Consider the following 27,178-nt stretch of genomic DNA (forward strand, 5'->3'; position numbering starts at 1 on the left):
GAAGTAGCGCGCTCGCGGCCGGGCGAACCCCATCTGACTCCCGCGCAATTGCCAGCGCAGACTGTGGAGGTGTGGAGAAGTGCGGCCCGCCCGTCCGTCCGTCCGCCGATCTGGCGAGGAGGAGGTGTGGCGTTTTTTGGACAATGCGTGGGTGGACAGGTGAAGAGGAGGAAGAGGACGACGACGACGACACCACGACGAAGACCGCAACACGATGACAGCCCCAAAGTGGCTGGACGGCGGCTGCTTGCCGCTCCACTCACTTCGTTCCAGATGACTCCATCACCCATTTCTCCTATCCTCACCGCACCAAAGGCGTCTGTCTCTTCCAACGCCTCCAATGGTGCCTGAGCTGAGCATCTTCAAGCCAGCCAGCCACGCAGCCAGAGCCCAACAGATTGGTAAGGTAGCGCCTGGGCAAGTAGCAGTGACACGACGCAACAACGCCTCGCGATGCCCGGCCCGGCCCAGCGCAATGGATTGGCAGGGCGGAGCATCGTGCATGAGAGAGAAAAAGAAATTATGGGGGGATGGACAGCCAGGCTGCAGCAAAAAAAGCAAAGTGACGAAAGGAAGAAACGGGGCAGTGGAAGAGGAATAGTCAGACACCGCGACCGCGATGGCTAGATTTGGCGGTATGTAGTGAGAGAAAGAGATAGGGGAGAGAGAGCTTGCGGTATGACTCCTACATATTCCCATCGACAGTTTCCGAGTTTGGCTGCTTCATGTTGCTTGCCTGTCATCTAGCTTCCGGCTCCTCCCGCGATAATGACAAGACCAGACGAGCTCGAAGTAGGGCGCAAACATGATGCGGTGGTGAGCGGGCAGCGGGCGTCTCCGCGCCTGTCTGTTGGCTGGCTAGACACGACGATAAGTAGGTCGATGGCTGCACTGGTGGTTGGGCACATGGGCGCAGAGACGTTGATCGCCAGGCGGTTGGGCTCTGACGAGCGAGACATGATGACGGGCGACGGAAACGGGAGTTAGTCAGGCTGAGTTGGGGTCTGTGGGTCTTGATGCTGTGGGCGGCGGGTTGGTGAGAAAGGCAGCAAGCAGGTAGGTAGGTCGTCGATTATTGAACAAGCCGGCGAAGACTTTGGATGTGGTGGTGGTGTCGTTGCTGTAAGTACTGTTCTCTCTCTCTCTGAATGAGTAGGAGGAGGAGGAAGACGTACCGTCAACAACCCTGCTTGCTGCTTCTTGGCCCGTCTGCCTGCCTGCCTCTTGGCCTTCCCTTCTCTCCCCCTCGTTCAGGCACAGACTCAACCCAGCAAGGTAGCGTCAGGCACATCCCCGCCATCCCTCCCTCCCCTCACCACCAAACCACCAAAACGCAACAGGGCAGTCAGTCTCGTCGCAAAGTGTGTGAACAGGCAGGGACAGGCATGTGTCAGAAACCAAAAGGGAGGGTGTGCAGCGGATGGGTGGAAGGAAAAAAGACCGACAAGGCGTTTTTCCTTGTGGTGGTGGTGGTGGTGGTGGTGGTGTAGCAAGAGATCTCCGATGCGAAAACCCAAGTGTCTGACGGCCTGACTGACGGAGGGATGCTTGCACACACACACAAGGTAGGTACGCAATTTGCGACACCAGGCAGGGACGTACCTACCCGGTCACGGATGTCAACACCACCACAATGCGACAACAGGCAGTATTAGCTACATCGATGAATAATGGGTGGGTAAACGGCGATGGAAGAGCGGTGACGATGCAAGTCGCCAGGTACATATAAGTTGTGTAGACTACACGGCTCAGCCTACATTTACATCTACATGTGCCTTCCCGTGGCGGCCCTGCGCATTGTATGTACGTAGGCGCAGAGTATTGGACAGGCAGACAGGCCATTGTGCGTGACGCAAAAGGAACCATCAGCCCGTCGTGCGCAGAGCGCGGCAATCTTCTGCGCTGTGCTCGCGGTGTTTGCTTTGGGGTGCCGATGGTGGTAGCAGTGGTGGTGGCGAAGTGAGAATGTAGACACCTGCAAAAAAAGAGCGACGTCGCCAAGAATTTTTGCTTTCTGACTTGGCTGGGATTTTTTGGTTTGAGGTTTGACGGCGTGCGACGAGCGGCGCAAGGCTGGAATGGAAAACGATGGAGGAAGGATAAGGAATGCTGCAGTGAGTATGTGGTGGGTGAAGGCAGCCATGTGGCACGACAGATGGACGCGAGTCAGAGATGCATGTACTCCTAGCTGCAGCCAGCAGATAGTTAGACGATCGGTGTTGAACGGTGTCGACGGCTTGAAGTGTCGAAGTTAGTCACCGTCGCAAAAATTTAGTTTAGGTGTTAGTTGGAAGAAGTTTCGCTCGCGGCTCTGCGACGCGCAAGTAAGAAGATTCAGGAGTCACCAGACAATAGTGTCATTGGGATGGGTATGTTTGAAGCGCCTTTTCGGCTTGATTCTTGCGCTGTCTGCAGAGCGCAAAAGCAGCTAGAGACAGAGCAAGAAAAGCTAAACTGCTAGTCCTGCTGCGCACTGAAACCACACACCCCCCGGGCCTGTTGCAAACATGACGCGCAGACGGCCGTCTTGTTTCCTTGATGGAAAACAGGAACCGTTTGAACCCCCCCAGCAGCAAGTAGTCTTGTCGTCACACTCGTTCCATCGCAACCAAAATGCAAGCGCGGCAGGAGAGGGAAGCGTCAAGACCAGCTTTCCTCCAAGACATCCGGATGGAAAAGGGAGTCGACCGACCAGCGGCGCCGCCCTTGCCTTGATGCCCTGTCCGGTCCAGATGTGCCTGTCTCGCATTTGTCGAGGTTGGGTTCTCGGTTGGGCCGTTGTACCCAGTACGTGCGAACACGGCATCCATGCCTTGCGCGAGCAAAAAAACCAAAAAGGCCGCCCTACGAAGCTCTCGATAGGAACGAAACAGGGATTTTATTTTTGCCAGCTCGTCAGCGATGACCACGCGGTCGAGGGCCGCAGGCATCGGCAGGGATGGATGGTGCTCGTTTGAGAGGGTTTGCGGGGTGTGATTCGCCCGTCGAAGGTTTGATTTCAGGGTCCTCCCCAAAACACAGCGGCGGCCGCGCAAGGTTGCTTGGCGTTTGGCGGCGGGGGAGGGGTGATGAGGGATCAAAGATCGGCGGAGCATCGGTGACGTATCAAAACATGCGCCCCGCGGTGGGTGTGAATGTTTGGAATTCCAGTCCAACAACCAGCCACCCCCCGGCCTCATCATCGGTAGTAGCCTGCGTGCCGGTGCTCGCGGACGTCGCGCTTCGAGGGCTCGCGCACCTGCACGTTGTATTTGGCGTGGTTGCGCTTTTGCTCGGCCAGGTCGGCGTCGTAGAGGGTGCCGCGCTTGTGGTGGGGATGTTGAGAGGAGTTGTTGACGTCGAGGGTGACGGTTGAGGAGCTGTGATGGTGTTGTCGGCGCTTTGGGCTGGGTCCGGGAGCTGCCGACTCGCCTTGGATGACGGCCGGCTTTTGCGACTGGTGCTTGTGGTGTTTTGGGCGCTCTGGCAGCCGCGGGGCTACCGGATAGGTGCGGTCCATGGACAGGAGTGGTCGCTTGTGCCGAATGCTGCGCTCGATGGCTCGCAGCAGTGATCGTGCCTCGTCGTAGCCGGGTTGAATCTCGACGCGCACGACCTGAAAGTCCTTATCCGTGGTGGCGTACGTCTCGCCGTCCTTGCGCATGTAGAGGAACTTGGCGACGGCTTGTGCCAGCTCGTGGCCTTGGTCGCAAAGCTGGTTGCCGGCGCGGTGGACGGCGTATGGGTTGCGGCAGGAAGAGCAGCTGCGGGCGTGCATCTCAAAGTCGTAGAGAGCCCAGCTCTCTGCGATATTTGCTGGCCGAGTGACGCCAGTAACCTCGCCCTGAACAAAGCCCACGACCCGCTTGGTGGCCTTTGGGTGGACGATGGTGGGGAGGAGGGAGTGGCGGAGGATCGAAGGCATGGTGGTGGATGTATATCAGACCGGGTCTGTGTAGACCGGATGGATTGAGTGGAGTTGACTTGGATTGGATTGGATTGGGAGATGTTGGACTGGCGATGGATGACTGAGGTTGAAATGGACGGAAGGGGCGGAGGATATAGGAGCTTTTGTACTGGGGGTGGTTGTACGGAACAAGGTGTGCAAAAGGGTCAGCATGGATGCCTGTGGAGGGCCGGGGTGCCGCAGCAACAACCCGGCAGCGAGAGGAATCCCTGCTCGTGTCTGTCCGATCATCATGGCACTGAAGAACACCCAAGTTGGCGCAATCGCATTGCATGGCATCGCGCAGAGCAGCGCAGCGCAGCAGAGTGCAGCACATCCATCGCATGCCATCAGCTTGCTTTCAGACACCGTCACCATGTTGGCCTCTCTCTCTGCAAGCCATCGTCTGCTGTGACCTCAATAGTGGCTGCTTGGCCTGTGGCGCTCCAACGCCGCTGCGCCTCGCCCCGTCCCCGTAGCCGTAGCCGTCGCCAAAATCACCACAATTGACGACGACAACACCTACACAGCCGCCCATTCTCCACTCACAAACCGCATCCAACAAACCCTGCGCCTCGCAGCTCCTTTCCGACACGGATGGATCCATCGTCGTCGCGTGGCCACGGTCATGGCTCGGCTCGCTGACGCCTCGTTGTCGTCGTCTCTTCCGAGTTGCCGGCCTCGAGACAGGCTCGCTCGAACACGCTGTCTACTAAACCGGGGCGGCGACGTCTTCACCTGATGGCCTCTCCCCACAATCTGGGCCTGGACTCGCCAACGGCCCGCCAGCAGTGACTGGTGTGTTCCCCAAGCCTGCAGGCCAGGGGAGTGCGCCATCAGCTTCACCGGTGCTGCCCCCAGCCCTGCCAAAACCTACATTCCCCCCTGCACTCTTTCAAGAGTCCTCTGCTCGTGCTGCTCCCCGGGCCCACCTCTTCCTGCCCGCTGCCATGCCAGATTTGCCCATGTTCGAATCTCGTCTGTCCACGTCGATTTTCCATTTTCTATTCGTCGCATCCCACCGGTCAGCCGTCCGTCCGTCGTCTGTTTCGTACGAAGAAACCACTGGACGAGAAGACGCCGTTCATGGAGAAGGAGATCCCCCACGTTTGCTCCACCTGCCCGTGACCCTCGCCATGTTCCCAAAGGGTCGATTGACATGGGCGCGCTAAGCCCTACAGGGACGCGACTGACCCTTCCACCACCTTAGTCGGGCGTCGTCAACAACACCAAGCTCATGGACCGACTCGACTCATCCGACGCCTGCGTGAGCGGAGCGGGGGCAACAATTACAGTTGTTTGCCAGCACCACGAGGCCCACCCACCACCACCTCCGAGTTCTCAGGTCGTCCGCCTAGTTCCGCCATGGCGAGTTTGCATCAAGTCAGGCGGCCGCGACTCTCTGCAATTGACCAGTCGACGCGCTTTTGCATAAATCTACGATGAAGGAGTCCACTTTTGTTAAACCGCTAGCCCCATTCGCCAGCTCACCCTGCTCCACCCATATTTCCGTATTCAGCATGTCCGCTGTGGCTGGCGCCCAGAAAAAACCCGCGACGCTGCGCTGCGCTGCGCTGCTCCGCGCATTGCAAAACAACAAGCAAGGCGTACATGTCCGGAAAGAGGAGGCTCCGTATACCGACTTTTTTTTTCATCCCCTCTGCGCCGATGAGTCAAATGTGCTGGCATGGCGATCTCTCTGCCATTGCGGTAGCCGCCATGACTCTGCGCCATGCCCATGTAGCCTCGACGTCAACAACAGCAACTACGTATGTAGGTACATACATGCTCTCCCAAAAATGCGATGCAGATGGATCCTGCGGTACACCGTCGGCCCGCCCTGCCTGCTTGCCCCCTGTCACAGCCTGCTCTGAGGAAACGTCGTAGCAGGGAGAACGGAACGTGGAGCCTACGCCGTGCGACCCTCGGTCGGATCCCATTCTACGCGGATGCCACGCCCGACGACGTTTGACTGACTGCTTCTGCCAGGGCAGCAGCAGGCGTAAGGTGAGCATCAGGTCGTCGTTGGCGGATGCTGCGTAACATTTTGCTGTTATCTTGATCGAAGCCACCACCTACCGCGCTGTCGAGCCGATGGCTTGGTTAGCAGATGGCTGCCTGGCCGGCCAAGGAAGACGTGGGATGCAAACAAACAAACTGCTCACGTCGTCGAAGCATCGGGGAGAGGCTCGAGAGGAGGTGCCCTGGCCCGCCCAATCACCCAGTCACCCCACCGGTCAATGATGATGTTTGCTATGAGGGCTGAGGAGGAGCCTTGGCTTGGTTTGTCACACAGGCCGAGGGTTGGTTGGTTGCGTTTGTATACATACATTGCAATCTTGTCGGCCATTTTGTCAACATTGTTGTCCCATGTTTGCCCTGTCTGGCCCGTCCGACCAACGGTCTAAATTTGACAACAACACACAACAAAAGACGTTGCCTTTGACCTTGCGTAGGTATGCACAGTAATGCTATAAGTAAGGTTCCTTGAAATACTCCATTCTCCGACGCGTACATGGGTGCCAATCTAACTAATGCTGGCAGGACAAACCCCGCGGTCTCGGCCCCCACAAGACATCGTCACCAGTCGTGCCAGTCTCACTTTTCTACTGGTGCTCGGTGATGGAATTCTTTCTGGAAAAGCGCCGCTTACATACCTACCTGGGTACACGGCTTCCAAGGTCGACTCTCCCCCAGCCTCCCGTCACCATGTCCAAATGCTCTTCGTTCTTCGCCAGCCGGCCAGCCAGCCAGTTAGTTGTGCAACAGCTTGCGCGGGGCCGACATCCGTAGGGAGGTCGAGCGAGCACCTTGCGCCTGAGGTGCTGCGACGCGAGTGATGAGTGGCCAGTTCAACTCGTTCGAATCCTCTCGTCATCGTCATCATCACCACCACCTCCTCCACCGTCATCAGCTGCCCTGCCCTGTCCGCCTCCTCCTCCCGCCGCCTCCAGACATGGAACCCGCGCGTGGGCGCTACCTACCCAGCTCACTCGCTCTCCAAAAAGCCTGCTTCCTTGCCCTCTCTCTCTCTCCGCGTGCGTCACGCGCAACCTCGCCGCCCATGCGCATCAACTCCAATCAACCGCGGCGGCGGACTCGATAAGCGCAACGCAACGGCCGCCAATTACCAGCCTCTTGCGCGTTCCAACGACGGGACCTTCCTTACGCCGTTGCGCCTCCGCAAGGTAGTTACTGGCCCACCTGTCGGTCCTCGGATCCAGGTGCTCGTTCCTCCTAGACTCCCTCGCGTACGCGGCCCGCCCGGCACCAGCGTCATAGGGTAGCATCACGGCGTACCTGCATTAGCTGCCTGCCTGCCTGGCCCAGCGCGCTGTGCTGGCCCGCACCGCGCCGCCGTACAGCCCACCAGGCTGAGCACGCTATGGCATGGGCATGGCAGGACCCGTGGGCGTGCCGCCATCGTGGTCGTTCGGTTGTTGTTGTTGGCCACGTCTACGCAGACGGAGGGAGCCTCTCCGTCCAGGGGCACGGGGCTGCTGTGCTGGCTGGAGGGCTGGTGGACTGGCCAGCGGTTGTTGCCGTTTGCCGTCGTTGTTTTTTGTTGTTGTCGTTGCTGCTCTGTTGCTGGCCAGCCGTTTACGCCGCCGCCGCTGGAGCTTGTTTTGCATCGTTTCGTTTCGTCTCGCCTCGGCGTGTTCCCACTACTGGCAAGAAGGGACAGGAAGACGACGCCCGCAAAAGTCGAAACCCTGGAACGCAACGCAACGCAACGCACGAATGCTCGACTGACGACACGCACGGCTGGATGGCTGGCATTTTTGACAAATGGGATACCAGGCGCTTTGCCTTGCTTGGCTCTCCAGTCGTCCATTCCTGTGTCCCAGCCTCCCAGCCCACCCAGCCCTGTCATGGCATGCCAGCAATTTTTTTTTTTTTTTTAATTTCCCGCTTCTCGCTTAGGTTCTGCAATGGAACCTTCGACGCCCAGGGTTGCTGAGACATATGACATGTGGGCGACGTACGTGGGTAGGCGGGGGAGCATGCTCCGTAGGGGAGGCAAGGCAAGGTAGGGGAGGGAGGGACCGAGGGAGAAAGAGGGGCCACACAACACACATGGGGCACGCAAGGCTGAGGCTCCTACATACTACTCCCATCTCCCTCTTGCGCCATCCATTCGTTCATTCGTTCATTCGTTCGACGTCATCGCCGGCCGTTGGATGGCTGACTCGACTGGGGTACTACTCATTGGACAGGCACGCCTGGGAATGCCGCGCCGTCGCGCGCGTGTGAGCAGGCGCCGCTGAACCACAGACAGACGGGGCTGGCTCCCTACTCCCACGTACCTACTGGCCAAATGGCCAAATGGCCACAGACAGCCTTGCCATTCATTCCGTGCGCTGCGTTGCGCTTCCTTCGCGTGCAGATCTCAAGAGCATCGGGATGACGAGATGGGAAAATATACGCACAGTGCGCACATCTCCTCTCGCAAGCAAGCGCAAAGCAGAATATCGAGATGGGGTCAAACCGCGCCACGGGAGGCCGCAAAAGAAACGAGACCGGCAACTCCAAGGCGGTGCGGGGTGCTCGAATGCTCCCTGTAGCCATCTGTTGACGAGGTCCAACGTCCAGGTCTTGAGGGAGCAGGATGCTTGATCACTTCCTGAACACATGTATCTCGACTTCGTAGCCAAGTAACCAAGTTTGAGAACACGGTGCCAGGGAGCATTCGAGCACCCTGTGCCGCCTTGTTTGGAGTTGCAATTTCTTTTGCGACCGGACCCCCCTGTGGTGCTGTCGACCTAGACGAAAGATGGGGAAAGCCTGGCGCGCGGATGTGTTAGTGCAAGTTGCGTACCTACAAACCAATGAGCACTGGGTGAGATGTCTACATGCCTTGTCTTGGCTTGCGTACTCGCTCATCCAACATTCAATCACTCACCACTCAATCACTCACTCAACCGCCACGGCCAACGACGAATAATCAAACATACCAGACAGGCGCGACGAATCGCGCACTCCCTTCTGCGAGAAGGAGCCGGACAACGATAGAGAGCGAGAGGGAGGGGGTGGCTCGGCTGAGCTCCCATCCCATCATCATCAACCTACCATCGTCCATCATCCATCTCATCTCATCTCACACCGTCCCGTCCGTCCCCGTCCCTCCCAGTCTCAGCCTCAGCTTGACGCTCTCTCGCCTGTATGTATGTATGTATGTATGTATGTACGTATGTAGCCGCATCCCTATCCTATCAACGCACCCTGCCTGATCGATGCCGAGTCGACGGCGGCCGTGGAATCGACTCGACTCGTTTTGACTCACCCACCTCCTCAAACCAACCCTGCCTCGAGGCGGGGCAGACGCCTACCACATTCACTACAGCCCTCTGGCCAGCGCAGCAAGCAAGCCACGTCCAGCCCGCCGGGTCGGGTCGTGGCGGCTCCTCGGAGTCAGACCGCACGTGGTGCTTGCTGCTTGCTGCGGAGGGTAGGTAGGGGAGAGCAGGGGAGGCGAGGCGAGGCGAGGCGAGGCATGCATGCACCGCGCGCTGACGCACATGTGTACAAGGCGTTTGAGTTGTGAGTGTGTCGGTGAGTATGTATTCATCCCGCCTTTGCGCGCGTGTGTGCGCGGAATGGGGGTGGAGGGCAGGAGATAGAAAGAGAGAAAGAGGGCGAGTCTTGCCCGTCTCATCACCCGGCGAGACGATGTTTTTACGATCTGCACGCACAGGAAGGAAGGAAGGGAGAGCGAGGCGAGACGAGACTGGGCAAGGCTGTGAGCATTTGCCGTTTTCGTCTGCGGATGGGTTGCGTTGATCGCGTCTGATAAGCGGGGGCGGAGCGTGATGCGTAGGTATGGCGACCTTTGGAGCCTTGTGGTTAGAATTTAGTGTAGGGTGCGGGCTTGAGACTTTGTGGCAATTCCTTGCACCTGCCATGTGTTGATAGTAGTTGCGGTAATTGAAGAGCGCATGCTGTAAATCTGCGATGGAGTCGGGCGGGCTGAAGATAATGGCGCTCGCAGTGTGCTCCGGACATGGTATAGAAGGAGCGACTTTGCAGTCGATTTCCAGGCGTCCTACCTAGAACCGTAACAGTCCACTAAATGAAAGAAAGCCAGAACCCTCGCTGGCGAGAATGAGTAGGATGAGAAGTGAAATGGTACAAAAAGGGTAACGCCAAATGAGTGTCGGGTTCCTCGTCTTGGACTGTAGTACAAGACGGGTATCTGCCTGTAGCGGTGTGAAAACTTTGCGACCCAACATAGAGCCCAAAGATTCTGGTCGTAGTAGTAGAGAGGCAGTTGTCTTGTTAGTTGCTCTCTTTAGGGAGGAGAGAGAGAGAGCAAGAGGCTAGTTAATTTGCCATTGAAGGGGCTTTGCTTTAAAATAAAATAGCTCTAGGATAACAAAACTCAAACGGCTGTGATTCTCAAGAGATGAGAGTAGATACGCACTCCTTACCGCAAAGAAGCTAAGTCAGAGCGTGGACCGAGCTTCCAGCTATAATTGTTGTAGATGGGTGAAATTGAGATGGATTGGAGGGTCTAGCAATGCGGAGAGCCTTTTATGCAGCCATCCAGGCCTCACAGCTTGCCTACGTATTTGGGTCTCGCACCTTAGAGCCGTAACATCCTCTTCCTCTGCCACACCTCTTCAACTCAGTCCTCCCGCCACCTTTTGCGCCAGGTCCAGTATGCGAGAGTCCAGTTCAGAGCATCTCAACTACATCGAAGTCATCGACCTTACTCGGGAGCGTGTGATCAATATGCCCCCTGCAACATCGGGCAAGGTACAGTCTCGCCTAAAGTATTCAAGTCAAGAAAATTACTCACAAGTGGCTCAGATGGCCTGCGAAGGAGGCGGTCCGAACGTCGAACCTGCAGAGAAGTCCTCAGATCACGGCAGCCATGACGACTCTTCCGGCATCGACGAGGCATCGCCACCGCCCAAGAAGCGCAGGATCACCAGGCCCAAGTCTACGTCGAGCGAGGTACAACATCATTCCTCAGAGACCATGCAGAGGACCCAAAACAAAGACGAAGGCCACAGTGTCGACTCTCCCAAGACTGAAGACCCTGCGGACCTGAAGAAGGCGGCAAACAAGGTAATTGACAATTCTCCCAACTGAAAGAGACTACAAGTCGCTCACAAAGATCCCCACCAAAAGGCATCCAAAGAAAAAGTTGAAGGCATGACCAAAGGCATAAGCAGGGCTCTCCAGGCTACGAAGGCTGCTCAGGTCGCCAAGTTGAAGAAGATTGAAGGCCTGGAGGAGCACCACGCCGCCTTCACCAAATTGTACGCCGGCGTAGTTGCGGTCCAGGAGGCGTGTGAGGCATTTCCCGAGTTTGACGACATCGACCACTCTATTGAAATCGTCATCAGATCTGGCGACGACCTGAAGGATTGGGAAGGTGCCTTCGAGGTCTTGGAAGAAGCTGGGGCGAAGCTCAACAAGGAGAGTTGAAAGCGATGCTTTCAACAACTGAACGACTGCGGACAGTCGATCTATCGGCACAGAGGGCGAGCAAGACTACAGGTGGAAGTCAGACAGCCTTCTTAATAGGCAGGACGGAGGAGCACGCCTGCAACGAGCGACATCAATGATGGAGCCAAGGAGCGACGGCCCCCTGTTCCTCCAAAATCTTGAATAGAACACCAAAAGCCTTCGAAAATGAGCAGTCGAAGTGCTTCAACAGACGAGCAACACGATAATGCAAAGTGACACATGCCTTCGATCAAGGCAGCCCTCTCTTGCAAATCCGCCAGATCTGCGCCTGGATACCGTTCTAGCGGCTCGTCGATTTCCTTGAGGCAGAAAACTGCTTTTTAGCATCGCTTGGAGCCTCATGAACGGCGGCTCTGGGAAGCCTTTTTGAATTGAATTTCTTCCAAGAAGGAGACTCTTTTATGGCGAGAGACCTTGGAAGACGAGAATTGTTGGAAGACTTGAGCCCTTGCAAAGAGTCCTTTGAAGGAAAGAACTCTATGAAGGCAAGAGCCTTTCGAAGGAAAGACCCCTCCAAGGCATCTGCGCCATCTTTCACGGCCTTCGCGCTCTGCAAACCCACCTTCAGCGGCACCTACCTAATTGCGCCATCTTCCAAGCCTGGCACAGTCTCGCTCACATCCCCTCATTTTTCCACTCGAGCAAAACACCCCGGGCCGTCACACTCAGTCCCATCTCGACCTCCACACTTGCCGTCTTGCACTGCTCTACCCTCCCCTCACTCACTTCCGTCCTCTCCACGAAACAACTCCCTCGCCCACCACCGCAAATGCAAAGAAAACGGAACAACAACTTCGCGCGAAAGGAGGCATTCGCATGAGCAACTCCGCGCGTCGCGTTGCGTTGCGTCGCTTGCCCAGAACGAGATGAGGGGATGAGGCGACTGCTGCAAGCGAGGTGAGCATCATCGCGTAATCGCGACTTACGTCGCCTCGTCTGTCTTTCTCTGCTTTTCTATGCGAAGGAGGTGCATTTGCATCGACGCGCGATGAGGCGAGATGCGAATTTCTGAGGAACAGAATGAGGCGACGAGGTGGCGCATTGTGTCCCTCTGCACTGCGGCACTGTGGCCTTCAGCACTGCGTTGCGCTGCAGATGAGTGAGCAAGAGAGAAGAGAAGGAGGCTTGTCAAGCCGTCGTCGCTGCTTTTGCCGCTTGTTGTCTGAGGGGTCAGTCTGCTGGTTAGTCCTTCTACTTTCGTTCTGTTATTGAAATCTTCTCCCGCTGCTCTCTTCTTCTCAAGTTGGATATCTGAACACCACCTCTGCCTACCTCGCACCCTCCAACTCGATGCATGACAAGCCACCAGTGCTGCTGCGTCATTCAGCTTTTCAGAGCGAAGACGTGGAGATCAGGCAGATGGAGGATGAAGACTTGAAAGGAAAAAACAAGAAGCACCCAGCACTGAGCGACAGGAGTAGTCGGGAGCCTTAGACCGCCCGCTCGACTTGACATGGTGTTGATGCATCGGTCCGAAAAAAAACCGCGAAGCCTTTGACCTACAGAATTTCCGAGACCATCTATTGCTGTTTGTGTTGCTACAATCAGCGTGCCGAGTGCTTGCAAGACTCTGATGCAGCTCAGAAGTGAGTCGTGCTCAGCCCGCCGCTGTTGCAGCTCACTGTGCAGGTCTTTTTCAACTGGATTTCTCGAAGGCACCAGTTGCTCTGGAGATTCGTCTGCGTCATGCAATTCGTTGCATGGTGTTCTTCTTCTACCTGTCGATGGTGTTCTCTGCAAACCGCCGCTTGTTGTCGACGCAGGACTGACCGCCTGTATCGCATTGGCCGCCGGTTGAAAGTGCGAATGCGACTCGAAGCAGCTCTTTCAGTTCTTGCATCGCCGCTGATGAGCCATCTGTGGACGGCTGGAGGATGCCAAAAGTGCGGAAGCTTCAAGTCATCCTGCAGCATTCAGTTGTCGCGATCGAGGCAACACGTTCGTTCATACAATGCTCTGATGCAGCTCTGTGAGGAACTTGCGCCTGTACTAAGATACAATGCACTGGTTCGACCTTGGACTGATGAAGCAGACAGTTTTGCGTTTCCACGTGTATCGTGCGATTGGCGCATGAGCTCTTTGCCAGGCTCCAGCGCCGTCCGCCGCAAAACCCTAAAGCTGTTGACGCTGCAGGACTGTCCGTCTTGATTTGGCCGCCCGCCAAAGATGCGAATCGATTGGTGTCAAGAGTCGAATTTTGGCATCGTCATTCGCGAATCATTTGTGCATCGCGAAGCCATTACGTTGAATGGATTCTTATCATGCTGTGGCGGTGCTCTTCAAAGGGTGGCACATGGCCGTTGAGCTCGGGAATCTGGTCTGGCCGAAGCAACCCCCAAATCGCGAGCTCAGCAAATTCGCTCGCCGACAAAGAGGCGTCTCACCGAGCCTTGGTAGCGCAGATGCAGCCTCCAGTGACCTCTTTTACGCCGCCCAGACACTTCCGCATCGGCATCGAGACATGACGCGGGCGGAAATGTATCCCCCGGAGAAGGACGGGCAAGTGTTTCAAGGGCTGGAGCTGGTTTCGCATCTGAGCCAGAGACACTCTATCTGAATTCCGAGGAGCAAGAAGCCTGCCAGAGCATCATCGAGTCGTCTGCGATGATTCCGCGCCATGCCGATGGCGCAGTCGGGCCACTGTCGGCGCCTGGCGCGAAGTGCAGATGGTCGATCACGTAGAGCAAACATGGCGGCCGCTAAGCGTAAGCAGGCGCAACGGGGCGCAAATGGCTTTCCAAGTGACTTGATGGGACGGCAGAGCGAATTCGCACGAGGATGGCAATTACTGGAGTTGAAGAGTACATACAACCTGGGAGTGGAGCCGGTGGCACAAGCAAAGCTGTGGCAATCGAGGGCGGCTAATCGCATCGGGCGGAGGGAGTAGGTAGCAAGCCGTTGAAATTCGGTGGCCGGACACTTTTGGTCTGGTCAAAGAGGAGGACGAGGAGCAGGATGAGCCGTGATGCTCGTGTTGAGCCAAGGCCGTATATGGTGATGATCTGGGGTTGTCGGAATAATATTGGGTATGGTAAGGGGAGCGGAAGGAGTGGCAACGCCAGCGCAAGGAGGGAAATGAATCTGGAGAAGCAGTATACAGCAACGGCAATAATGACAATGATCAAGAAGGGGCGCAAGCATCGAAGCCAATAGGTGTTGTGGTGTCGCTGAGGGTAGGGCGGGATGGGATCCTCGCGTAGAGCTAGGGGCTTTGACGTAAGCAGCAAGAGAAGAGAGAGCAACCCTGAATCCTGAATCTTCGACTCAAGCGAACCGAACAGACAGCACAACCCCAGCTCGCCACCAACAACACCCAACACCAACCTCATCACAACACCACCCATTGAACCGCTGCGCAGCCTCGCTGTCTCATCGCGCAGCGCGCATTCGCTGCCTCGACGCGCTGCTTACTGTCGCTGCCTGTTCACATTCTGCTCCCCCATTTGGACGCGTCGCGTGTGTCGACGCTTGGCATTCACCTCTACCAACCAACACAGCCCGCCACCTGACACACTTCACAACCCTCGACTTCACTTCACTCCGCCGCCATCAAATCATCTACCCCAGCCATGACCTTCCATCAAAACTCCCTACTCACCTACTTCCACTCCAACCAACACCCTCACCCCATGTCTTCTGCCTCTCCGGAACTTCCGCTCCATCAGCATTCCTCGCAAGACGTCAACATGTCTCAGAAGCCTGACGACAGATCACCCAAGCCCCGGTCGTGGTCCATCCAGAGTGCCACCACGGACGGCACCGAAGGCGGCCGTCCCATGAAATCTCAACCTGGAAAACGCTCAAAGCACTCCTGGGAGTATGTTGTTGTGGATCCCGCCGAGCATGAGGCTCCGCCGCCCAACGCCAGCAGGCTCGAGAAGGAACTCCACAGCTCCTTCACCAACACCTTTCTCGGTCCCCGAGGCCGTCGCACGCGCGCTGGCGCTGGCTCGTCCCAGCCTTTTCACTACAAGGACGGCTCCGAGACTTCAAACTCCAACACGGCCTCTGAGAGCGCCTTTTCATCAAACAGATCAAACTCTGCCGTATCGCCAGCAAGCTCTCCTGCACCACCTTCAAGCCTTGCTACCTCTCGCAAGAGAAAAGATTCCGTGGCTCCAGTCACTGATGTCGCTCCTCCTCGCAAAAAGTCCAAAGGCCTTGACCACCAATCCATCAGGCAGCCACCCGCACAAAATGGTGTGCCTGCAGCCTCCCGCACCGCAAACCGCTCAACATCACCATCACAGCAAGAACTCTCTTCCGCCAGCTCCGCTTCCCTTTTGAATGGAAATGGCGACGCTCCTCGTCACGTTACCTCCAAGGACCCAACCCCTGCCCGCCAGTCTGCAGTGTTTGACGAAGCCTCTCGCAAGGTATCCAAGACGTCCAAAAAGAATGATTCCAAGACATTTCCAAATCTCGGCTACAACAGCGAGCCTCCGGACAAGCGCAAGATGGCCACCTCGCCGTCGAGCGCAGATAAAGAAATGCCCAAGTCTAAAAAAGCCAAGACCGGCCCCGCCGCTGCCGCAAAGCCGCACGCCAAACCGGCGTCACAGCAACAACATGCGCAAAAGCGCGACTCTCTGCTGGAAGAGAATTTGACCGCGCACAACAAGCAGCCGCACCAACGTCAAGCCCTCCAGCAGTCCAACCAGCAGAACCAGGCCTCCACCAGCACCAAGCAATGGAAGAAGCACGCCCAGGCCTACCATTCCCACACTCCCACGCGCGCGGAGCTGGCTGAACAGCTCGAGGAGATTACGCACCGCGGAATCGCAGGCGGGCCCTGCAACTACAGCTCCATGACCGAGTACCGCGCGGCGTGCGCCGCCGAAGCGGCCTGGCAGGAACGCGACCAACAAGTCGTGGAGCACATGCTCGACAACCCACGCGTCATCTCTGTGCTCAAGCGCCTGCGCGAGCTGGACCACGAGATCGAGGCCGAGAGGAGAGCCAGCGTGGCCGCATCCGCCAAGACGGCAGCCAAGGGCGGCGGAAAGGGCAAGGCTGGCGCAAAGAAGAAGGCTGGCAACAGCGGCGCTGCTGTCACTGCGGCGGTGGCCGGCATCGGCGACCGATGAAGAGATGGAGACGACGGACGGGATGCGCGCTGTTGGCTGGGTGACGGCTTGGGTAAATTGTGGAAAAGTCTGGAAGAATTGCGGCGCTGCTGCTGGTGCTGCTGGCATTTGTTGGTGTTGAGACACCAGCAGCAACAGGTCGACAACGGATTTTTGCACACATACGTGGATCGAAAAAGGCGAAGGAGCCTACCTCCGCCCATCATCTCCATCGGCTTGGGCCGGCCGAAACATGCGACGAGACGACCAACAGCGCTCCCACTGCGGCGGCGGCCCCTCGCTTACTCGCTCTCCATTAACACAGCCCAATATAGCGTACAGCAAGACGGACAACAAAGACGACGAAGACGACGACATTTCCACGGGCCCAATCCATCAGTGCTGCGAATGCAAAAAATCGACAGAAAACAGAAAAAAGAAAGAAAAGAAAAGCGATACCCTCCCCTGGCTTTTAGGCCAGCTTTCCTCACCACACCCTGTATCCCAACACCAAAACTTCAGAGTTCAATTCGGTCTCCAGTTTTCCTTGCAATCCCAAACTCCAGAAGATTGAGACACGGAACGAAAAGACGCAAAGGAAGCTATTCGAAATGGAACGAAGCAAGAGCGAGTTTTCCGGCGATCGTGCCTCGGGGTACGCACGAGATTATTTTCCTTTTATCGGCCTGGTCTGTCGGATTAGAACAAGTCTTTCGCTTTCTTGGGGGCTTTTCCCTGGTTATAGCTCTTCTTGCTTTTCTTTTTCCTTTTTCTCTTTCTGCCAGCTCCAGCTTCTTTTGCTTTGATGGACGGCGCAGCGTGCGTCGTTGATGCAATGGTGCATCATCACAGGGGGGCAGAGCGAGGGAGACAGGGGCAAGCGAGCGAGCAGCAAGTGGCAGGGGGGCGAATCACGCTGATACTGCTGTTGTGGCAACAGGAGTTTTATGAAATTGCTTTTTTTGGGGCGCGTCTCTTGCGGCGACTACTGATGACTGACAAGCGGACGGAGAGAGCGTTTTCTTGTCTATTCAGCGCAGGGAGGAAAAGCAGTCGGCGGAACGGAACGGAATGGGATGGGTTCAGACAAAATATCCAGATTCAACTTGTGTTTTCTTCCCTTTTTTTTTTTTTTTTCTTTCGAAATTCTGTACGTTAAAGCGAGCGAAATGGTTACAACAACAGGAGGTCGTGGGTCGCGGATGATGGTGCCGATGCGATGTGTACGAGGAGATGGACAGGTTGCTAGAGCGATGGAGGAATCGCGGTGGTGGTTAGGAGGGATGGATGAAGGAGTCTTTTGACAACATTCTTCAGCAGATTGATTTAGAATTTGAACGAACGAAGCCTTTGGATCTCCATATGCATTTGCATCTCCGTCTCCGTCTCCGTTGCCCTTGTCGGTGCAGTACACGTACAGCGCTGTGGCCGCTCTGATGCTGCTTCAACAGCATGCTCAGCTCAGCTCAGCTCTGGTCTGCTCCAGACTGTCATTGAGGCAGCCGCCACCTGGAAACCTGCGCCATGAGACTGGGTTTGATGCCATCCATCTATTCGTGCGGCGTAGACTCCAACACGGACACGCATCCTGCACGCTGACTGACCATGTACATGTGTTTGCTTCCATTCCAACCAGCCGGCCGGCGACGATGATGACGACGTCGCAACATTCACGAAACTCCTCCTTCAAGCAGCAGTCAGTCAACCAGCCAGTTGGTCAAAGGCCTCCGCCTCGGCCGCTGTCCAAACTCCAACTCCAGAAACCTCCAAGTCAGCCAACCAGCCAGCCAGCCAGCACGACCTCCTTCCCTAAGCAAAGCCGTTCGACGTCCCAATTCTACTGACGCACCACACGAAACCAGCGTCCAAGTTGGCAGCTCAGGGCAACTGACTACTAGCGGCCACTCACTCACTAACTGTCCGAGGATCCCGCTGGGAAACTCTGATTTGGATGACGCTAGACGCTTCGAAAGGCTCGCTGGCTGGCTGCTTTGAGATGAGCAGATGGCCGGCAGGCGTGATGGCAGAGTGAGGATGGTGGAGGGGAGCGGATGGGAAGTGACGGGAGTCTTTTGAAGTTTTGAAGAAGTTTTTGGCCCAATTTTGCGCCGTGTTTTTGTGGCGTTTGGCTGTTGCATATTTTGTCTAGTTCTCATGCATCGTGCAGGTTTGGTCGCGTCGATTTGCGGCGAGAGACTTGCAATGCACAGAGCGGCGAGGAATAAGTAAGAGCGCATCTTGGAGTCTGATGGAGACTGGAGTCGTGGACTCGTAGGCCGGGCGGTGACGCATGAAATCAGTGGCCTCATCAACTCCTCAATCCAGTCGGTGATGATGAGATGGCAGACGCATGAGGCCGCTAGCTACCGGTCGTCTCACGCCATCTTCCTCATCCTCACTCTCTCATTGCTGCAGCTACTCGAGCGGACCTCAGATGAGCGCTGTGGAGTATCTGTGTGGGTGAACATGAGGATCCAAGGCCTACCTTCCTGTGGCCACCCACCCACCTAGTATCAATCCTCTACTCGGCGAAGCGCTTGGGCCCGAGAATAAGGCATCATGGCGTCCGGCTGTCTGTTTGCATCTCCTTCTGCCCGCATTCCCAATCACCGGCTCCTGCACTTCCAACGTCTTTCTTCGTCCGTCCAGTCGCTCGTCATCTGCCTCTCTTGAATGCGCAGCCCAGGTACCCACCCGCGCTTGCATGCCTTTCGAGTCTTCGACACAAAAGAAATACCTGCAGGCCATGACGAAGTCCCAAGCCATGCTCCCGGAATCCAGCGACGTCCACTTCACTCCTGATCCCAAGTCGCAATGACATCGTCCAACCTCAGGCCGAGATATAAGACACGCCACGTGACGGTCTCTCCGGGCAACCAACCAGCGCCGGGACGAACCGCAACCGCAAGCCACAAACAGCACTAGGCGCTCTGCGCTCCGCGCTGCCACGCATGATCTGTTCGCGGTCTGTCTGGCCTCCTCTTTTCTCCTGTGACCGGAACCTGCTGGAAGACAGGACGGGCGGGGTCGATGTTGTTGGTGAAGAAGGGAGGGACGTGGCGTGGGTGCTTGCTTGGCTGAGTGGTCAGATAGGGAAGCAAGCAGAAGCAGCGCGTAAGCGATTCCGTGTTTCTCCTACCAAAAAACCAGCGCCTCGCCAGGGAAAAACCCCAAAGAAAGGCGCAACTCACGGAGTTCTGTCAACCGTCGCGCACCCTCTTTACCTCCACCGGACACGACACGAGCCGCTCCGCCCGCGCCTTCACTACCGCCTTTGTCTGAAAGCATGACCTCCTGCTACTGTACCCACACCACAACAACCGACCGCACTGCAGAAACCGTGCAAACACCCGTCCGCCCGCACGTACAATCCCCTCCTCATCAACGGCGCCCGGTCGACCCTCGTTCACTCGGTGAAGCTCGACCGGGCGACCGAGCAGGAGCAGCATCCCCCCGCCGCGCATCGCATCGAGATGCGACAAAAAGTCTATCTGGGAGCTGCCCGACCGCTAAGGTTGTGTGTTTCCATTAGGCGGGGACGTGTAGAAGCCGGGGCGGGAGCGGGGCGGGCAGAGCGGGAGAAGTAGGAGGGATGACAAAGCGGGACAAGCAGGAGGCAGAGCGGGGAGGGAGGGAGGGAGCTCGCCTGCTCGATTGGGTTGTGAGGTTTGAGGCTTTGACGGGAGAGCGGGAGAGCGCTCGGGCGGAGAGCGGGTGCCGGCCGCGGGGCCGATGGATCGATGCCTGAGGTAAAGAAAGGTTGCTGGGTGATGTGATGGGGATGGGCGGGGTGCGTCGTCTGTCTTAAGGATGGTGGAAACTGCGGGAATTGAAAGATCAAGTCCAGAAGTACAATTGAGAATTTTGTAGGAGAAACCCGAGAAAAATGTGCAGCTTTGCAGCGTGGTATTTTGTCCTTTTTCGGCACTTTCCCGCCTTTCCCGGCTCGTGCCGTCTGTTGTTTTTCTCTTTCCTCTTTTGATCCAGAAGGTGGGCGAGGATGGAGTCGCGGCACTGGCCTGATTGATTGGTCAGTCTGGCGCTGGCCGACCGCCGACGGTACGAGGAGCTTGGGTCGGAAAGACATTTGCGAAAGATCTGGGCCGTGATAGGGTGCGTTCGAAAGTGTAGGTTGGTGGCGGTGTGGGAGGCGCGCCAGATCTTGAGATGATGGCGTACATTCGATAGGTATGTTGCAGTGGCTTGTAGCAACGGGTTTGTGGAAAGGCTTGTAAGAGAGAAAAAGAGATGGATGCTTCGAGGCTTTTCCGAGTCTGAATTACGATGACAAGCAAGCACTTGCGCTGGTATCAAGACCATGATGCGATGGCGGTACATTTGCTGTGTTTACAGGTAGAGCTACACGATTAGCTGTACTTACAGGATGCGCGACTCTGAACTTTTTGTCGACAACCAACTCGCTCGTCTCATCCCATTACATACCTCCTTTTCCAATGGCACCGCCAAATGCAAACATTACAGAGGTAGAGCGAGCACACGCTTAAGCCGCATACTCAATCTTCAACACCCAGCAGTACTCACCCTTGCCCTCCATTTCCTTGGGCCAGCTGAAGCTGATGCCGCCCTCGACGCGACTCCACTCCACTTGCAGGTCCTCGGCTAAAACGCTCACCATGTCGCCCTCCATGACTGGAATCGGCGCGTTGATGACAGTGTCCTGCCCCGCCGCCGGCTCCTCGAAAAAGAAAATGTAAAACGCCTCGTTGGTCTGCGTGAAACGGATCGACTCGCCCCCTTCGGCCGTGATGAACCAGTACGTCGTGTTGAAAATGGCCTCGGAGTGCTTCTTGATCCACACGCCGGCGCCGCGCAGGGCCTGCACCTCGGCATCGACAATGGTGCCGTCGGCCTTGGGCCCGACATCCAACAAAAAGTTGCCATTCTTGGACGTCATGTCGACGAGCGACTGCACGACCGTCGACGCGTTCATGTAGTCCGAGTCGGGCGTCGCGCGGTTGTAGCCGTAGCTGTACGGGTCCATGCCGCGGTTGCTCTCCCACTTGCGCGCGCTGACGCTGCTGAACGTCAGGTACTCGGGCGTGCCGTAGTCGCTGCCCTGCACGATGCCGCAGCGGTCGTTGATGGTGATTTGGCGGCCGCGCGCGTTGGCTTCGTTGAACCACCGCGACATGAAGTAGGCGGATCCGTTTGCCGCACCGCAGTCGCACCACATGATTTCTGTTTCGTACTCGTAGGCCAGAATCTCTTGCTGTGGGACCATGAGGTCTTCGATGAAGTCGTTGATGGGGAGTCGCCCGGTGTACGGCTCGTCTTTGCCTGTGAACGGGTTCCGCGCAATGATGCCGGGCCAGCTGACCGAGTCGGCGCCTTCATGCGGCGCGAAGCCGTACGGACCAAAGTCTGGATTGTACCATTCAGGCAGCGAAAAGTAGGTGCCGCGGTGCAGATGCGGCTGGTATTTCTTGGCTGCATCGAAGAGTTCTTTCAAGACATCTCGCTTCGGGCCGTAGTTGAGCGAGTTGCGAGCAGAGGTTTGCTTGCTATCAAACATCGAAAAGCCGTCGTGATGCTTGGAAGTAAAGACAAAGTACTGGGCACCTGCAGCATCGAAGAGATCAACCCATTCTTTGGGGTCGTATTTGGATCCCGTGAAGTTGACGAAGAAGTCGTCGTACACCACGTCCGGCCCATACGTGCGCAGGGCGTAGTCTTGAGCCCCAGATTTGTCCGCAGCCGGGTGATGCGTGTAGAACCAATACCACTCCGCATAGTTTTCGTAAGGTGTCGAATTGCCCCAGCCCGGCACGGCGTATGGTCCCCAGTGAATGAATATCCCAAATTTCGCCTGCACGTCGTCAACTTGGAAGCCGGCAATGCCGATGAGGGGAGGTTGAGTAATCGAGCAAAGAAGTCACCACCACGACACAAAAAAGACTAACCTTGTTGAACCAGGTTGGAGACTCGTGCAGAGTCAGACTGTTCAGGTCCTCGGTGTAATTCTTGAGGCCAAATTCGAGTTCCGAGAACGAAAAGGCGGCTGTGTCGTTGGCAGTCGATATTTTGACCGTCGCCGTCAGATTCGCAACCGAGTCAGCAACAACGGCAACTTCAACTCTCTTTTGGTCTCCAGGCATGAGACGCTTGATGTTGGCTTCCTGCACCGTCTTGACTCCGGGTGCCTCAAGCGCTATGGTGATCCCGTCGCCAAGAACATTCGAGGGACCAGCGTTGCCGATTGTGATTTCCACCATCTGAACACCCGTGTCCCCCTCCATCCTCTTTTGGGTGGGCCTAACATTCTGCACCACCAAGCCCGAGACGACATTGAGCGACATGGCAAAGACATGAATACGACCGTCGGTGATGTTTGTGGTAACGGGGAGCTCGACGGCGGTGAGCGTCTTGGCGGGATTGACGGCCTTGGTCACCTCGAAGATGTGCGTCGTATTGAAGTCTGACTTGTTCTGCATGAAGCGCGTCGGGAAGATCAAGTCGCCCTTGTACATGGTCAGGAACGCCCACCATGGCTCAGCCCGGACCTCCGTTTCCAGCGTCGTGTTATCCGAGAAGTAGAATGTAAAGTTGTTGGCCAGAATGGTTTCCCGAGAATCACTGGCGACGAGGAGTTGGACGCTAAAGTACTGGTCCGGCTTGACAGGAATCATTTGCCCTTCACAAAGTACATTATCGGAGAACGTCACGTTGGATGCCGGAAAGTCATAGTCCACTCCTGTCTGAGGAGAAGTAAAGGTCCCAGAGTATCCGGCGAGGTCGGCGATGTTGTAGGACTCAAAGGCGCCATTGAAGTTTGCGTCACCGGGAAAGGCTCCAAAGGCACGGTTGTTCAGATACCTGGTCAATGGCACGCGAACGACCTTGGAAATTTCAACCGAGTTTTCTTGAGAAAGAGGAGCTCATCTTACAGTGTCTCTGCCGCATCCTTCAGTCGTTTGTTTTGTTAGCGTTGCTGCGGACAGGACCGCACTGGACCAAAGGTAAAGATTGTAGAGCCGCAGATACATGGCGCCGCAAGCAACCAGGAAAATCTTGAACGCCCACATCTTGCCGCCGGATGCCAATCATTCTTTTACAATTGCGAGACTCCCACTCTTCGAATCAATCATCGACCGAATGTAACGCCAGGTCGCTACCACGATAAGACTGGTGTCGGCGGAGAGACAGGCGAGCCGTGTGCCGCAGCGGGGACGGGCAACCCCGCCCTTCAAGATGTGCTGTTTACCCTTTGAAGCTGACGTCGTGGGCAGGTCATGATGTACGGTGATGGCAGCGGGGTTCGTAATGTGAGTTCTCGAAATTCTGCGCTCCAGACGCGCTGGCGCGAAAGATGCCCGATGGTCTGTCTTGAGCCGGAGAGGGGAAAGTCTTCCCGCGCTTAGCAAAGTGGGAGGTTGTTCATGGCCATCGTTGCTTGTGGGCAGAAAGAGGGAGGCTCCAGCGACCACAATGAGTGGATGATGAGAAAACAGCGAGAGCTCGGAGATAGTGAGCAGACTTGTTTTTGCTCGACGAGATTCCGTCCTGTTATCAGTACGGGCCTGAGGCTGATATGACGCATTGGCGAGGTGTCGTCATTAAAACGACGAGTAATTGCATCAGTCACGTGTGAATCACGTCTGGAAATGTATTGCGGGGGATGGACGTTTGCTATAGCGGAGCCGCTAATGGCGCGCGGCTGGCTGAAGTCAAAGAGGCGAGGAGGCGTGAACTCGAGACGGATGCAACGGTAGGAAGGTACATGAAGGTACGCGACAATGGGGTTGATCTATCCTTTCAGAAAGGAGTGGGATGAAGGTGATGGAGTGGGTTGATGAAAAGAGTTGGAGCTTGGTGAGGTAGACCTCTCTAGTGGTAACTTTCCGAGCTGCGAAACATTCAGGAACGGTACTTGTGCATCGCTTGATGGCCGGCAATTGAGTAAGCTTACTTTAAATTTTCCAACTTTTTCACAGATGCTCGTATCGCGTAGTCGCAGGTCGATGATTGGATATTCGAGGTTTCGTTGACTGTGAAGTAGCGGTTGAATCCCGTGCTGGCGTTAGACGTGTAGTAATCCAAGATTGTTACGGCACTTAGTCATCACAACCACGGTATTTCCGGCTCTTGGCTGCTGGAGCGGGCCGAGGCCGCTCGGAATGTCGGAAAACAGGGCGGAAGTCCCGCCATTGGCAGTCGCAGGCGCTAAGCGAGCGGTCTGCCTCGTCGACTCCGCTGCTGCTCTTCTTCTTCTTTCGTCCCACTCCACCTGCACTGCCATCCGTTTCAAGGCGACCGCGTCCACATCACCACCAGCTCGCCAGTCTCGCCAGTCTTGCCCCTGATGCTTCCATTTTCATCGGAACGGCCATTGTTTTTCCCCTGGCCTGAAGTGATGCCCAGAACTCGCTTGCACTCCGTAACCTCAGGCACCGTTTTTCCGCTCCACTGCTGACAATGACTTCAGCGCCTCCACCTGGAAATTTGGCCGACGACGCTGACAATCTGGGACCATGCTGGACTCGTGCAAGAGAATTGTGCAAACGCTTTTCTCCCCGATGAATCTCGCCGCCAGCCCGTGAATCTGGAGTGCCTGTAGCGTGGAAAGATCACTGGCGTCTCTTTGCGTGTCCCCCACAAGATGAGGTGGATCTCGTCCAGTCCGTTTACTTCACCCGTGCGCCCTCCCGACTCCATTGGGACTTCGGTTATGCTAAGGCCATCGAAAATCTCTCGCCAAAGGCTTGGCGGGGAGGTTGATGTCGCTGCTTTGCGGTCTTTCTAGACCCCGAAGAGATAGCCGCCGCGCATGATCCGCGCCTGCAGCTGTTTCGTGCTGATGAGGGCCAAGAGATGCCAAGTCCTCCGAAAATGCTTCAGCACTGGCAAGCCGCCGCCAAGAACGGCGGATGGGACCAATTGCTGTCATACTCCCGCCCTGACCCCCCGGAATAGACCACTCAGAGTGCGTATCACTGTGGTTCTTCCACCTACCGCGAGCCTCGAACGACTCAGCGTCCTACCCAAGTCGGAAAATCAGCCACCGCGCTCAAAGTGCCGCTCGTGTACTGCTCTTTCCACTTGTTTGATCCTTTGCGATGTTTCAATTAGTCCCCATCATGCTGCACGACGTCGTATGGAGGAGCAGTGACCATTCTCGTAGGCTCGCTAAAGGATGGATTGGAATTGTTTAAGTAGAGCCGTCTCTTTCGAACCAAGTCGAGTCTCCAGGCCTTCCTCATCACTCTCTACAACTGTCATTCTCTTGCTGTGCAAGACTGTCTCCCAAAAACCACAATCTTTGAACAATCGTCAATTGTCCACTCCTTCTTTCATACCAAAATGCAATACTCCATCCGCTCCCTCGCCGTGGCTGTTGCCGCTCTGGCTGCTGGCTCCGAGGCCTTCATGGTCCCTCGCGGTGCTGCTCCCACTCTGCTCGCCCGCACTCCCACCACCCCTACCCCTACTCCCGCCGTCACTGGCGCCGCCAGCGCTGCCTCTGGCTTCCCTGCCTCCTCCGGCACCAGCCAGCTCGCCGAGGTCATGACCGTCACCGGCACCTTTGACGGTGGCATGAAGGCTTTCGGCCGTGGTGTCTCCTGCTCCGGCCAGTCCGAGGGTGGTGACTCCGACGCCGTCTTCGACGTCCAGGACGGTGCCACTCTCCAGAACGTCATCATTGCTGCCGACCAGACCGAGGGTATCCACTGCCACGGTATGTACCCTTCCAACCCCTATCCAAACTTGTACCTAACTGTCTCTAGGTTCCTGCACCATCAAGAACGTCTGGTGGGTCGCCGTCTGCGAGGACGCCCTCACCATCAAGACCCAGGAGGCTTCCGGTACTGCGTACGTCATTGGCGGTGGTGCCAAGGGTGCTGAGGACAAGGGTGAGTCCACACATACGACCTCAAGACACTCGCAATCAAACTGACTCAAATCGTAGTCATCCAGCACAACGGCGCTGGGACCATCAGCATCTCCAACTTCCTGGTCGAGGACTTTGGCAAGCTGTACCGCAGCTGCGGCAACTGCGACACCATGTACGAGCGTCACGTCATCATCGACGGCGTCTCTGCCACCAGCGGCGACATCCTGGCCGGCATCAACCCCAACTACGGCGACACTGCCACTATCACCAACACGTGCGCCAAGCAGGTCGAGACCATCTGCGAGGAGTTCAAGGGCACCGACAACAACGACGAGGAGCCCTCGTCGACCGGCTCCGGCCCCAGCTCCTCGTGCAAGTTTGCCACTTCCGACGTCAGCGCTTGCTAAGCTTCTCGCCGCTTTGTTCGTCTTCGCTTCATCAGACATGTTTGCTCGGGTGGATTCTACGAGGGCGCAGAAAGGAAAGGGAGGAAAATGAATGGTTGCATCATCAGCATATAATTATCACAGTTTTTTGTATCGAGTACTTGCAGACCCGGCGTCTGGCAGGCTGTACAGCAAATAGACAAATCCGACATTGGCCAAGTGTTGAGGACATTATTTCGTCGCATTTCTGTGAAGTGTTTGCCAGTCCACTACTTTCGTTGCTTGGCGCTGCCAATCCGCTCTTAGGAACACAGCCAGCACACAGCACCACCCACAGGCCACAGCATCTTCGGAATTACCTCTTTCACACAAGCACCACCACTGACACGACAACGGCCTGTCTTCCTGCCTGCCTGCCTGTCGCCGAAAAAATCCGCGCGCCACACGCCCCCCGTTTCAGCCTTGTCCGATATCC

General features: G+C 56.4%; 11 protein-coding genes across 11 annotated transcripts; 8 read left to right on the forward strand and 3 right to left on the reverse strand.

Annotated features, from left to right (window-relative positions):
• Positions 1–1,068: 1,068 nt before the first annotated feature.
• BKA78DRAFT_143647 (uncharacterized protein) lies at positions 1,069–1,628 on the forward strand. The gene has a single exon (XM_066882823.1). The coding sequence runs from the start codon at positions 1,149–1,151 to the stop codon at positions 1,488–1,490; it is 342 nt and encodes a 113-aa protein (XP_066743000.1). The 5' UTR covers positions 1,069–1,148; the 3' UTR covers positions 1,491–1,628.
• Positions 1,629–2,325: 697 nt separating this feature from the next.
• BKA78DRAFT_143633 (uncharacterized protein) lies at positions 2,326–3,068 on the forward strand. The gene has a single exon (XM_066882822.1). It carries the CDS (start codon positions 2,508–2,510, stop codon positions 2,955–2,957), a length of 450 nt encoding a protein of 149 aa, XP_066743001.1. The 5' UTR covers positions 2,326–2,507; the 3' UTR covers positions 2,958–3,068.
• On the reverse strand, positions 2,808–4,009 carry BKA78DRAFT_315658 (uncharacterized protein). The gene has a single exon (XM_066888562.1). The coding sequence runs from the start codon at positions 3,902–3,904 to the stop codon at positions 3,179–3,181; it is 726 nt and encodes a 241-aa protein (XP_066743002.1). The 5' UTR covers positions 3,905–4,009; the 3' UTR covers positions 2,808–3,178.
• Positions 4,010–7,232: 3,223 nt separating this feature from the next.
• Positions 7,233–7,881, forward strand: BKA78DRAFT_315662 (uncharacterized protein; the record flags this gene model as incomplete). Its single annotated transcript, XM_066888563.1, has 1 exon — positions 7,233–7,881. A coding segment is annotated over exon 1 (539 nt), but the record flags the coding sequence as incomplete, so codon positions are not given.
• Positions 7,882–9,355: 1,474 nt separating this feature from the next.
• Positions 9,356–10,033, forward strand: BKA78DRAFT_315665 (uncharacterized protein). The gene has a single exon (XM_066888564.1). The coding sequence runs from the start codon at positions 9,485–9,487 to the stop codon at positions 9,704–9,706; it is 222 nt and encodes a 73-aa protein (XP_066743004.1). The 5' UTR covers positions 9,356–9,484; the 3' UTR covers positions 9,707–10,033.
• Positions 10,034–10,585: 552 nt separating this feature from the next.
• Positions 10,586–11,359, forward strand: BKA78DRAFT_296091 (uncharacterized protein; the record flags this gene model as incomplete). Its single annotated transcript, XM_066886566.1, has 2 exons — positions 10,586–10,996; positions 11,024–11,359. The coding sequence occupies 2 exons, from the start codon at positions 10,586–10,588 to the stop codon at positions 11,357–11,359; spliced, it is 747 nt and encodes a 248-aa protein (XP_066743005.1).
• A 388-nt stretch (positions 11,360–11,747) lies between these two features.
• Positions 11,748–12,435, forward strand: BKA78DRAFT_143670 (uncharacterized protein). Its single transcript, XM_066882824.1, has one exon. It carries the CDS (start codon positions 11,803–11,805, stop codon positions 12,277–12,279), a length of 477 nt encoding a protein of 158 aa, XP_066743006.1. The 5' UTR covers positions 11,748–11,802; the 3' UTR covers positions 12,280–12,435.
• Positions 12,436–14,681: 2,246 nt separating this feature from the next.
• Positions 14,682–16,682, forward strand: BKA78DRAFT_370954 (uncharacterized protein). Its single transcript, XM_066892694.1, has one exon. It carries the CDS (start codon positions 14,971–14,973, stop codon positions 16,486–16,488), a length of 1,518 nt encoding a protein of 505 aa, XP_066743007.1. The 5' UTR covers positions 14,682–14,970; the 3' UTR covers positions 16,489–16,682.
• A 3,577-nt stretch (positions 16,683–20,259) lies between these two features.
• BKA78DRAFT_143691 (uncharacterized protein) lies at positions 20,260–20,886 on the reverse strand. The gene has a single exon (XM_066882825.1). It carries the CDS (start codon positions 20,803–20,805, stop codon positions 20,305–20,307), a length of 501 nt encoding a protein of 166 aa, XP_066743008.1. The 5' UTR covers positions 20,806–20,886; the 3' UTR covers positions 20,260–20,304.
• An 82-nt stretch (positions 20,887–20,968) lies between these two features.
• Positions 20,969–23,471, reverse strand: BKA78DRAFT_353310 (putative alpha-L-fucosidase; the record flags this gene model as incomplete). Its single annotated transcript, XM_066891536.1, has 3 exons — positions 20,969–22,294; positions 22,389–23,324; positions 23,373–23,471. 3 exons carry the CDS (start codon positions 23,469–23,471, stop codon positions 20,969–20,971), a joined length of 2,361 nt encoding a protein of 786 aa, XP_066743009.1.
• A 2,380-nt stretch (positions 23,472–25,851) lies between these two features.
• Positions 25,852–26,724, forward strand: BKA78DRAFT_252826 (pectate lyase-domain-containing protein; the record flags this gene model as incomplete). Its single annotated transcript, XM_066884765.1, has 3 exons — positions 25,852–26,161; positions 26,211–26,336; positions 26,393–26,724. The coding sequence occupies 3 exons, from the start codon at positions 25,852–25,854 to the stop codon at positions 26,722–26,724; spliced, it is 768 nt and encodes a 255-aa protein (XP_066743010.1).
• Positions 26,725–27,178: the final 454 nt, after the last annotated feature.

Source organism: Phyllosticta capitalensis (assembly GCF_038381095.1).
Source record: "Phyllosticta capitalensis strain CBS 128856 chromosome Unknown BKA78scaffold_6, whole genome shotgun sequence".
NCBI classification, from domain to species: domain Eukaryota; kingdom Fungi; phylum Ascomycota; class Dothideomycetes; order Botryosphaeriales; family Phyllostictaceae; genus Phyllosticta; species Phyllosticta capitalensis.